Genomic DNA, 13192 nt, shown 5'->3' with positions numbered 1-13192 from the left:
ATCCGTTATGTCATCATTCCTGATGTTGACTAGTTTCACCTGTTAACACAAAGTCATATTAAAGGACATCATATTATATTTATAATTGCACTGTTCTGCATCTGTTATATTAAAGTTCATGTGAAACTGAAAGTGTTTCACAGAAACCTGAACATTAATGTTCACAAAACAATTAAGAGCAATTGTTTACTAAATAACTCTTTTAGCCTAAATCAAAAATGTATGCGTTACATGATCATTGGATCATTCTAACATTACGTATTTCTTAATTCAAGTAACTGCACATGAGTTAATCGATTACAAAAGAATATAATAAAGAAACAGTAATCTATAGGGAAAATAATTAGTGTTGGGGGTATGTGTTAAGATTCAGCACAAAAAAAAAAACATCTGTAAACATCATACATACAGATAGAGGTTTTGGAATCGAACCCCGGGGAACACACATGCGGATGAAAAATGAATACTCTTGTACTCTAAGTCAGTGGTTTTCAAACTTTTTCAGCATGCGGCCCCCCTTGTATTCGGTGAATGCCTTTGTCCCCCCATCCAGAGAAAATGTATGACAAATTAGACAAAACATATTAAAGTTTTCAAAGTAGTGCTGTTGGTTAGCAGCCTTATTTTGTAGGTTTAATTACACAGAATTAATTATAAATTAAGGTATTTTATAAAATGTCATAAAACTGGGGCCCCCCTAGCACCATCTTGCGGAACCCTTGAGAACCACTGCTCTAAGTCATTATATATAACAAGATCAGCCAAATATCTAAGTGTACATGGAGTACAGTATGAGAAATATTGTACTGTTTATGACCACAGGGGGGCGCTAAAGATTTCAAATGTTTATTGAAGAACAGGTGCCTAATTGTTTACGTATTGTTGGTAAACAACACAAAGAAGGTTACATACAATAATAATTATTATTCATACACAGTCCTACGACGAAAACAGGTTTGTTTATTCCTGATGAGAGTATATTTTAGGAGAAAAATGTGTTTTTGAAGCTTTGATTTTTTATTTAATTTTATAGCACATATTTAAAGCAGTTGCAATTGCCCAAAGTGCTTCACAATTTAAAAACCCATATAAAACAAAAAGGGGACACACAAAATCTGACGTTTTCCATGTTTAAGTGCTGTATAGGTTCCCCGGTGCTTCTAACAACCTGGAAAATGTTACAAAAAAATCAACCCAGTAACTTAGTTTTGATAAACCATTCTCTGCAAGCAGGTGAAAAATACTATAATTGAATTTTGGCCCCCATTGTGATGTCAGAAGGGGATGTTATCATAATAATACAGCCTTTTCTTCTGCACTATCCAACCACGGCACTGCCATTTAGTGCAGAGATCAACTTATTTGCATTTAAAGGGACACACCCCAAAACAGTACATTTTATTTTGCGAATGTACATCTCTTATGCAACTAATATCTTTAGATAAGCAGCCTGCTGAAGCCCAATTCACAGAGAAGCCTGTCATTTTACAGCTTATTAGTGTAATATGTTTATATGCTTATATTCATATATTTTTTTATAAAACTCTAATCCAAATAAGACACTTCAACACTGTACTGTACTTTTTGATGCTGAACTGAGTTCAGTGTGAGTATTTAAATCATCGCTTACTCTTCATTGAAACAGAAAGATGAAAGAGAAGACAAGAGATCTACATTATTTACTGCAGGGGTTATCAATTGTATTGCCATGGGATTGTTGTTTGAGTTTTTGTTGTGTTGTTGTAGGTGTTAACTTGCATGTAGGTTCATTCGCTGGCCTTACCTGCCGCCGTTTTAAAAAGTCCAGTGCTATCTGTACATTCTGGAGTCTATGGAAGCGCATGCGACCCTTCTCTCGTGGCTGTGAGGGGAAACACAGAAAATATCAGCATAGGTTTGGTGTGACACAGATGAACTCTTGGCACCAGACACTCACCGAACTGCAAGCTGTCAGAAAGACAGAGAAATATCAGACTCCATGGGAAAGAAACTCACAACAACCCCCTATGATGCTCAAAATCTCAACTACTCTTCTCTAGTGTGAATGAGCCAGACAGATCTGTATCTGGATTAGCTGTGTATGGTTTACATTTCCTAGTGATTTCTAGAGTGAAATCTGAATATCCTAAAGCATTATTTATCCAAACATTAAATTTAACATACTAAGAACAACAGGTTCTTTAAATATTTAACAAGTTCTCAAATCAAATTATTCTTTCCACATATCTGAACTGGTGTGTCACATTACTTGGAAAAGAGCTAACAATCGTTTTATACAAATATCTGTATTTGTCATCCACTAAAATAGCATTCTGGTTTGGAATTTCCTGAAGATAAATACATAATGACAGTGTTTTTTTTTTAAAGTGAAGTATAGCTTTAAACTGAGGAACCTTAAAAATATATCTTAAGACCCATTGTGTTTTTTGCTAACTTTATGTTTGTCATTGCAAAATGGCAACCCCTCGTGTTAAGGCAAGTTATAAGATGGCTTGAATAAACACAAAGCCAGACGCAAAAACACAGACGTGGATTGGGATTGAGAAATGAAGCCACATGGGATGAGAATATTTAGTGTTGGTGAAAATCTCCTGTGTCCAGCCAAAGCACAAAAACTCTCTTAATATGCATTTTTCATCATTGATCATCAAGATTAACATACATTACCACGACAGAGCAGAAGATGGATGACATATGGAGAAACATTCATCTTTTACAAAACTTTGTGTTGTCAAGTGATGCAACAGCCCAGTAGCGCTGGAAATAAAGGACTGATGTAAGCTGTCAATTCAATCCAAGAGCTTTACATCACGTTAAACGTACTCAGATTCAAGTAAAAAACAAATGTGTACGTTATAGATTAAGTCACAATATACATTGTTTACTGTAAAGACCCCATGAAAAGGTTTGATGAATGCAATTTTGTTTCATAATCTATTTAATTTGCTTTAATTTTGGAAGTATTACTGTATAGCGGCTATATACAAAAAATCAGGTGCAAGACTAATCACGCCATTACAAACTTCTATCTGAAACAAAAAAAGTATATTAAAATCTCAAATAAATGCAGTTCAGTTAATTTTTAATGAGACACAGAAGTGCCTAATGGGTGTATGGAGTAAGATTTATTGTACAGCATCATTCTATACAGATGCCATTTCCATGGTAACAGCAAGATCTCTAATCTCTCTTCAAAAATATTGTTAATATAGTTCAAGATGCAACATGCAGATCCATCCTAAAAGATCCATTTTTAAATAAACTAAACTTAAAATGAACTCGTTAAAAATATATCATCTTGATATATTATCTTGAAAAATAATGTGATGTATGATTTGTTAGGATATGACAATATTTGGCTGAATACAACGATTAAAAAATCATTTAAACGCATTTAGATGAAGTCTGTATGCAGCATGCTTATGAATGAAAAGGTTTGTTTTAGTGCTCTCTTCTGGCTTACCGCTGTATTGACATTGTTGACTAAATGGGAGATGTTGTAAGCTTTTACATAAACCAAACTTGAATGGGAAATCCCCAAGGAACAGATAGCAAAGCGAAGTTTGTAGGTGAGTTTCCGGCTATTTTTATCACAATTTTGCTGCATCCACTAACATCCATAAAATAATTAATGATTTTTGGCATGAAAGAAAAATCTATAATTTTGACCCATAAACTTTTCTATAAATAAACCTGTGCAAATTACATGTATCTTATTATTACTTATAATTACTTATTATAAGGAGTACACATAAGTCACACACATTTTAGGAGTTCACATAAGTGTCAAATCTAACCGATCAGTTGTAATCATGGGGTCTTTAACTCACTCTTAAAGTGATTCTTAAACTTGAATCAGGCCTTTAGTTCGCAGCGCAAGCTTCTGTGTCGTAAGAAATGATCAAGCTGGCGTTCGAGAGAGCTCCAAAGGAGGCGACATCCAGCAATATGATGACAAACATGGCACTGACCCATCAAAAGTCTTAACCACCCTACCTAGCTGGCCATCTCACAATGATCTGAAAAGTTGTACAGATCTACAGTCCACAGAGGAGAAGGGAAGCTTCTCACGGGCGTTAATATCCACTGCACACTCTACATTAGTTTTGTTACTGAGGGGGAGGAGGACGGGTGTCCAAACCTACCCCCTTATCCTCATCAGCATCAAGCTCACGTCCATGCCCCTCAACCGTGCATGCGTCAGCCGCACTCACCAACCGTAACGTCTTCAGAAAATCACGCTCCCTTGGCTTACCCACGAGAACGTGAGCGCGAGAGAAAAAGACACACACATACAAACACAGAGACAGGTGGACACGTAAGAGATGGACAGCAGAAGAAAATGAGAAGGACAGAAGACAGAGGGTGTAAACAAAAGAAAGGGGGCAGCGTCTAGGGGTCTTCACATTACCAAAGACCTGTGCACTACTGCAGCAGTGTATTCAATTCAGATTTATTTCTAAAGCCTTTTGCTCAATGTGCATTGTAGCTAAGCAGTTTACAGAAATATTACAGTACCAATAAGACCAAAGAACCCTTTCAATAAAGGGTTTTAAAATTAAAGGGTTTTATTTGTGCAACAGAAAGATTCTCCAGATGTTAAAGGTTCTTTATGTAGCCAAAATAGTTCTTCTATAACATTGTGTAACACTTTGATGTTTAGAGCGTACTGTACATACTTTTTTTGTAATATATCTAGTCAATTAACAGTTAAAAAGTATATACAGTATGATTTTATTTGATTTAAACTAAATTTATAGGATTGGATGTAAACCTAATTTGGTTTAAACTGAATTGAACCAAGTCTGCATTACTGAGTTTATTTACACTCCAAAAAAAATTATTTTTGTCTTGTTTTCAGTACAACAAAAAAATCAAAATGTATTCCTTGATGAGCAAAATGACCTAGGGAAATATTTAAAGCGCCACTGTGTAAGATCTACTCCCATCTAGCGGTGAAAGTCTATATGACAAGCAACTGAATATTACTTTCTAGCCCTCCCCATTCGGAACGCGTTTTAACTCGTACGGTGGCCCGGCCGTGTCATGCCAAGGTTAACATGGCTTCCAGTAGCTACAAAGCAAAAGCAATGAGAAAAAAATGAACAATTTGCAATGTCCTTTGCCTGTGATCCATCAAAGCACACAGATTTATGTTTAACACGAAAAAAGTCTGATTGTCATGATATGTCCGCTTAAAATCACATACAAAAAGCAACCATGACGGGTTTAAATGGACGCGAACTAATATTATGTCAAAGTACAATGCTTATGTTTTAAGTAAACGTTACATGTCCGTGTATATGTAAGATCTTTCTCTCAGATTGGTGAAAAAAGATCGCGCAACTTTCACACGCTTGTAAAAATGAAACGAAAGACGCGCAGATCAGACGCTTTTATCAATGAAAGGCTAAAAATAGCGCTGTCACCGTGTGTTTGTGCTAGAGGTCAGAAAAGATGAAAACATTTATCTCAGTACCTCAGATTACATAAATGGGCGGAGAGACGGCGTGTGTCTGTTCGGACACATTAAACCACATGCGTGTTTACACTAACAAGTGTTATGCATAATCATGCTAAAGTTAGCCAAGGAACTATAAAACTTCAAGTTTACAACATGGACTGTATAGATGTAAACGAATATGCTGAATTACCTGTGGAGAATATAGAAAGTGCAACTTCAGTGTCCCTTGAGCCCAACTTGGAAAACTAACTCCAATAGTGACTTTGGTCTTGATGTTTTTCCTGTCACGTTGTCGTTTAAAATCCCCGTTTCGCATCCTTGGCGATTTGTTTTAATGTCCTCGAGAATATGTCTTCAACAGGCTTTCAAATCAAAGCATTAGATCGCAGGTTTATCACGGTGTGTGGTTGTTGTAAAATCCGAAGGTTTCAGCTACGCAGGTCACAGGCTAGATACGTCATCAAGCCTGGTTTATTTAAATTAACTGAGCATTACATTCGCAAGTCATACGCATATTACATCAATTTACAATTAACTAAGAATAATTGTCAGCTTTATAATTGTTAATATTCTGAAATAAGACTGTCTTGATGACGTATAGCGCCTACACATGCAACCTCTTGAGGCTTCAGCTATCGGGCAGCGTGAGTGTAGAGTGAAAGCGCGAAAGGCGGAGCTTGAATTTCAGGAATGTCCCTCGTCGGCGAATGTATTTCAAAGATGGAGGCACAACATGGATTCAGCCAGAGAGCGCTTCGACGGTATGCATTTTAAATAGCAGATTCTACACTTACCAGAATACTTTCATTAGTGGGTGGGAAGTAATTACACATGAATGAGCACATACTTTTGAAAGAAAACATGGGTTTTTGTTAAGAATTAACTCAATAAAGTACACAGTAGAGCTTTAATTTTATATTTTTTGTCTAAAAACTAGACTTATTTTCTTAGGATCTTTTACTCATAAATAAAAATGCATCTTGATTAAAGAATTTAAAAATATTTGTACTTAAAACAAGACAAACATACTAAGAAAGTCATTTTTGCAATGTACAGCAAAATTTCTCTTATTACAGTACAACATGACTTGAATACATCACTTTATATACAAACAGGTTGGAAACAATGGACCAGATTTATATTAAATCAGATTTCCTCTCAAGAAAACTTCCAAGAAACAAACAAAAAACAAAATAGGAAAAGCACTAATAATGAAACCAGTAAACTTATCTGCAAAAAATGTATGTGGCTTTCAAATAAATTGCACGTGTTACACTTTCAATTGTATGTTTACACTTCGTTCACAATCCACACGTTTGCTTTCAACATTCTGGACCCTATCATACACCCGGCACAATGCAGCGCAATGCAGGACGCAAGTGTCTTTTGCTCGTTTCAACCCGCTGCAATGATCATTTTCACGTTTAGCGCCACATTGTTTAAATAGCAAATGCATTTGCACCCAATTTTGCGCCCATGGACGTTCTGGTCTGAAAACGAGGTGTGTTCAGGCGCATTGTTGGCGCATTGCTATTTTTAGGGAACTAAAATAGACTACGCCATTGACCAATTTGTTTTTGTTATTTAATAAGCGCGTTAGTAATATGCGCCTATAAATAGGACGGCGCATTTGCTTATCACACATATGGATGCGCAGCAGCACACAAAAACGGTTTTAAATATGAACAGTCAACAATGAGGACTGATTACGAGATGTTAGAAGGCGTAAAGAGCTGCTTCACCTGTAGCCTGGTAAGTAATTGAATGTTTTGCTTTAAACAAATGCAAATATTGCAATTATTTTGAAATGTATTTTTTTAAATGTCCCCAATGGATTTATTGTATATTATGACTTTGTAACTGTGGATATGGTGAGATGAGACCCTTTCTTAAGTAATGCGTTTCAAAACATGCACGGCGCTGAGCTTCCTGACCAGGAATTCAAGACTTCAGTAGACAGGGTGAGGTTTATTTTGAAAGCCATCTTACATTTTTGTCACTGAACTTATTGTTTCCATTTATTGGTTACTTCTTTCTTATTGTATATTTTTGTTTGTTTCTTGAACATTTGCGTTCATTATTATTGCCACACATATGTTTTTATGTAAAACTGATAGAAATAGAAATAGTGCACAGTATATAAACCATGAATTATTGAACACTAATGTGTAAGACACAAGCATGCACTTTACATAAGCAGATTACATTATTAGCACTTTTGTGTTAGCTGCTCTGAAGCACAAATGTGCAGGTATGAGTTATAACACTAGTAAAGCTGATCAATGTGTAAGTCTGACTTATTAGTAAGACGTGCACGCTAATGTGGACTGGTGTGGATGGTGAATCTACGATGCCCCCCTCAAAAACATTGTCAGGTTACAGAAAGTGATAAAAGATGTGTTCAAGTACTCCGCTTCAAGAATCCTTAAAACGTTTAACACGCTTAAAAGTTGAAATGAAAGCTTACTCACCAGTGTCTCACCAGACAACACCTCTAGAAGAGCGATCAGGTTATGTCCATCTCGTAAATCCTCATACAGGTCATGTACATGCTTTCGTACCTGCCACAGAGTACAAAAAAAAAAATAATAGGGCTTCATAATTAATTATATTTCTAATCACAATTACAATTATGACGATAATCATTAAAAGCTATTGTCCGTGTATGCAAATTCTGTGTGTGTTTCTCACGGTGGTACGTAAGATGATCATTGTTGAGAGTGATTGAATCTGCTCAGAAGCACACTGGAGGGGCTCCGATCGCAAATCAGATATATTCAACATTGTGAATATTAACAAAGGTTTACGTACCAACATGGAGTGGGCGGGGTTTTACATTTTCTAACTGGCCATTCAGTTTTTTTGGCCTATAGCAGAAAATTATGTGTAAAATATTTTATTCTGAAATTTGATTTTAAGACTTAAAGGAATTTCTTTCAACGAAAACCATTAACTAGTGACTAATCCAATAATGCTTAAAACACAGAGGTTTCTGTGAGATAAGCCACTCCCATCACTGTCACCTGTTTAATGACAGCGACTGTGAGAAACTAGTATGTTTAAAAAAATAATGTCTAGCACCATCTGAAAAGCATGTTCAAACACACTGTCATAGCTTACAAAGGCCAAATCTGTATGTCCATTGTAAACAATAATGTGATTATTAGCTAATATTGTTAAACGTGTGTAAATGTTTTGCTTGCTGCTTTTAAAGCCCTGACTCATCCCAGTTCCTGTCAGTAATACACATCAATTCATTTGTTATCGTATTTTCCCGGGATTAGTCAGAGCAACTTCTTCAGTAATGGTTAATATCGATTCTCATGAGAAGCTGATGTCATATGTAAAGGTCTTTCATCACAACTGCATCACTGAGGGCGGAAATGCCACCCCACGCTTACATTTACATTAAATTAAGTTCTACATGTAAGTTCGGGAGGAGCCTAAACATTCAGTCCCGTCAATCACTCCAAGAGCTTATATAAGCAAGTCAGTCTCCACGCCTTTCCAGTGACGATTCAAAACTACATGGCCCTGTGTCAAAAAAAGTGTTTGCCTCTCAGTTAAAATATAACCGACATCCCTCCTCGTCCCCAATCTACTCCTTTGTTTGCTCTATCCCGCTCTGCTGGGGGGGTTGAACTAGGGGCTCGAGCTGAGCCCCCTTTATAAACAGCAAGCCAAGTTTGTTTTCTATTATTTTTTAGAATGAATGTGAATGCGAACTAGTAAATATGCATTTATGGAGCAAGCATGTGAGCATGTCACCAGTACGCAGTGATCTGTATTCATCATTCACACAATAAAACTGAAGGGGCTACACTGGAAATGTGAATATACAACCTGCTGAATCATCTGATAAACCAGCAGCAGTGTTATCACAATGCTTTACCAACTGAACTACAGGAACACTTTAGCTCAATCGCTAGCTCAGACTGGTTGCAGTATTACGCTCAGTTTGCCCTGAATACCACGCCACCGAAGTCACCTCTATGCCTTCCTGACCTGCTTTCACCCAGGTCCTTTCGTTCATAATCTTCAACAACCACAGCTGCGGGACTAAAATAGATTCTAAAATGTGGTTCTGGGTCCGTCCAATACTATAACTATAACTAGCTACTATAGCCATATGTAAGAAATGATACAAGATGAGTCCTAATTTAAAGAGATTTTCAGGCAAACATTTAGAGGATGTGAGCTGTGAAACACCTGTTCGTAAAATAAGTTTTTAAATAGCTGTCTGTGCAGGACCTCTTGTTATTGACTTATTCTGTGTTAATAAGGGCCGGATCATCCATTACATATTTTTGCTGTCCGACACAAAACATTCTTGCTGTTAATCCCCTTTTACATCTGCTTGTGGGTTTTGTAAATATTTAACTCTTTCCCTGACATTGACGAGTTAATTCATCAATTAAGAAAAAAGCTTCCTTGCCAATGATGAGTTTTCCGGCAATCCGTATTTCTGCTATTTTCCGCCAGGTGGCGCTCTTACCCAGCTTATAAAACCCGGGGGTATTCCATTAGGGCAAATGGTTCAAACTAAGCGTATGTTTTAATCATCATTCTGAATATGATCCCTATCAAAAATCCTTCACAAAAACACAATTATCTCAGCTTTTTGCTCAATATTTGGTATTTTTAAAGAAACCTATACTCTAAAAAATATTGGGTTGTTTTTAACCCAGGGCTGGGTAACTACTGGACAGAACATTGGACACACCCAAAAACGTTTTTTTTTTTTTTTTTTTGCTTACACCTATAAGGTGGCAATTTTAACATGCTATAATAAATGATCTATATGGTATTTTAGGCTTAAACTTCACATTTGTACTCTGGAGACAGCAGATAATAATTTGACATCAATTATTTGAAAAGTCTTGTGAAATGTCCCCTTTAATAGAAAGGTCTAATAATTCACTAATACATTTTTAGCAGGTATGGTATTTGCAGTAAAACCACAGTATCCACAAATTTTAAATTTTCTCTCTATAGTAATCATACTCCAATTAAGCTAGTTATAGTCAAACCACAGTAACCAAAAATTCAGTAGGTTGCTTCAGAGGCATAAGGTATGCGACAATAAAACAATGCACTGATGTAAAGTAAATTTACTTTTAATACTTGAGTACTTTTACTTCTGTACTTTTACCTAAGTAAAAATCGCTCTTTACAACTTTCACTTGTAGTGGAGTAATAACCAGTAGTATCTGTACTTTAACTCAAGTAAAGAAGTTGTGTACTTTGCTGCCTCTGCATAGATTGAATGCGTTGTTATATTTTTGTGGAGAAACGTGTCAGGTTATGACATAGGGAACGCGACTATACATATATATATATTCGACCATAAGTATAAATTGTGCTTTTACATCCTTTTGCAGCGAAAATTACATATTGTGCTTTTAAACCTACAGACAGTATTTCCATTTATATTGCGATAAATCCCAAATTAAAGCCATTTTGCAAAAAAAAGCTACAACACATTGACTTTCTCACGTATTACTCTATTACTAATGCTTACTCAGTAAAAGTACCCAATTTACTAAATCAACACTTACCTTACTCATCACTAAATCTTAACAAATCCAATATCTAGTTCAGTTATAAAAGTAAATCTGCTGTCAGCATCTTACATTGACCAAGAATTCAGAAAAGCCATATTTAAAAAAGGTTTGCTTAGATATTGTGGTCCCATCACGACGATAACTATAATTATTTTCCATTTCAAATTTATTCAACACGTTGTTACATGTCAATGAAAAAGTTGATGAAGCCACTGGAAGCAGTGAACTGCAGCTCATCTATCAGACACGCTATTACTTGCCATCTTGGACTGGTAGTTGTGTTATCTATAGGAAGATCTGAGATTAGCTGCTCCAAATGAACACAAAACATCCTACGATCTTTATAAAAGTCAGAAATAATTAGAAAACGTCTTGGCACATGAGGTTAGATCTGTCATCTAAAATAAAACAACTGATATTGAAGATGACATATGTGTCTTATGTTGTGGATGCCGTTCAGAAAGATAAATTTAGAAAGGTTTTTGTTAAATCAGTGGTGACATATAAACAGCTTGAAGACACTGGCACACATAAGAATTAATGAAGCATTTTTGGGGTTGCCACGTGCCTATCAAAAGAATAACAGCTATGTTAACACCTTCCTTAACAAACTACAGGCAACACTTATGCTTTATAATGATTTTCTTCTGTAACATTTTCTTTAACCCATATAAACAAACATTTTTTAATGATATATAATATACATAAATTGCTGCATAATAGGAGTTTGTTCTGTTTATTTCATTATATGTTTAAGCACTTTAGCAAAGAAATCACAGCTTTCACTAAACATGAACTTTGAACACTGTTTGTCAAAAATGTTATGAATGTTATTGCAAAAAGTTTTGTTTTGACAATTATTACACAATATGTGCAGTCACATGTCAAATATGTTTTCTATGCATAGTGTCATTTCTAAACTGGAATATTGGGAATATTATTTTTTAGGAGTATTATTATTTATAGTAATATAACATATAATAAAGTAGTTAAGTTATTTTAAAATATTGAATAAACTAAATGTACTAAATGTAGAATTTATCATAGTTACAAAATATTGCTAATGTTTCATTTTTATTTCGCATTACTAGTTTCTTTTTATTACTATTCTTTTTTTCTTTCTTCACAATACATTTTAAAAATCTAAGAGAGAGAAAGTTATCATAGCTAGGTGTTTAATCTCTATATGAAAATTCCAACATGTCCCATGATTAAAAAAACAATAACAATATCTACAGAGTACCAACACATTGGTGAGACTAAATAAATCAGAGACCAATGTCATATGAACACACGCACGCACGCACGCACGCACGCACGCACACACACACACACACACACACTCTTACCTTAAAGAGGTGTTGATTTATCCATTTTGTGAAAGTCTTTTTCTGGACTCTGTCTCTTTCATCTGAAAAATACCAGTGATTGGTGTTAGTTTATTTTGTGGTGCAAAATTACTGTATAGTTAACATACAAGTATATTTTCCTTAATATCAAATGCTAACTGGATCTTTTTACTCAAACACATCAAATTCCATTTTATTACTAAAATATAAAAAAATAGTTATTAATAAATACAATTGAGCTTAATTTGCTTTATGCAAAATACAGTGTCTGCTAATTAAATAAATGTAAATTTAAAGAATAAAATATTTAATTCAGCAAAATACTTTTAACAGCATCCAAGCATGACTTCATTTTTGAGGAAATATATTAAAGAGTGTATGGTGTACATACAAAGAATTAAATCAAAAGAGGATGGCTGTACACAAACTTCTCCAAAGCCAAATCCCAAAATATCTACTGTAAGCTAAATGTCATGTTTCTAAATAAAAATGCGGACAGGATATGAAAACCGAGTCCCGCTTCCATTACACACTGGTACCACAGAAGTTTGTTTCCGGTGTCCATGGCGACAGGACCGCCAGCATCAGACGCAGCTGATCATTGTGAGTAAGATGACTTTTATTAAATGTGCTATAATAGAAGTATATCTGGTCCTTTCAAACCTCATCAGCAAGAAAGTAGTTTTCTATTGTCTATTACTAAATGAGACATAATAACCACCATTATAATCACTTAAAGAGGTCCTGCAGTATAGGAAAGAGGCCATGAGCTGCATAAGCTGCAAGATCCTGAAACTCTCTAAGTAGGCCTGGGC

The 13192-nt window shown here is 35.4% G+C and overlaps 1 protein-coding gene across 10 annotated transcripts in view; it reads right to left on the bottom strand.

The window, feature by feature from the left end:
• dst (dystonin) overlaps positions 1–13192 on the bottom strand; it is a 172955-nt gene that overhangs the window by 119462 nt on the left and 40301 nt on the right. For 5 of the 10 annotated variants that reach the window (XM_065249549.2, XM_065249570.2, XM_065249503.2 and 2 more), the window contains exons 5-8: positions 12378–12439; positions 7936–8025; positions 1784–1861; positions 1–39 (exon numbers count right to left, since the gene is read on the bottom strand). In XM_065249549.2, the coding sequence (XP_065105621.2) occupies positions 1–39; positions 1784–1861; positions 7936–8025; positions 12378–12439 (269 nt within the window). Of the gene's footprint in view, positions 40–1783; positions 1862–4145; positions 4251–7935; positions 8026–12377; positions 12440–13192 lie in introns of all 10 variants that reach the window. The other 5 variants (XM_065249486.2, XM_065249534.2, XM_065249517.2 and 2 more) reach the window with 2 other exon arrangements.

Source organism: Paramisgurnus dabryanus, chromosome 20, assembly GCF_030506205.2.
Source record: "Paramisgurnus dabryanus chromosome 20, PD_genome_1.1, whole genome shotgun sequence".
Taxonomy (NCBI): Eukaryota; Metazoa; Chordata; class Actinopteri; order Cypriniformes; family Cobitidae; genus Paramisgurnus; species Paramisgurnus dabryanus.
This window is presented reverse-complemented; position numbering and strand designations above follow the sequence as displayed.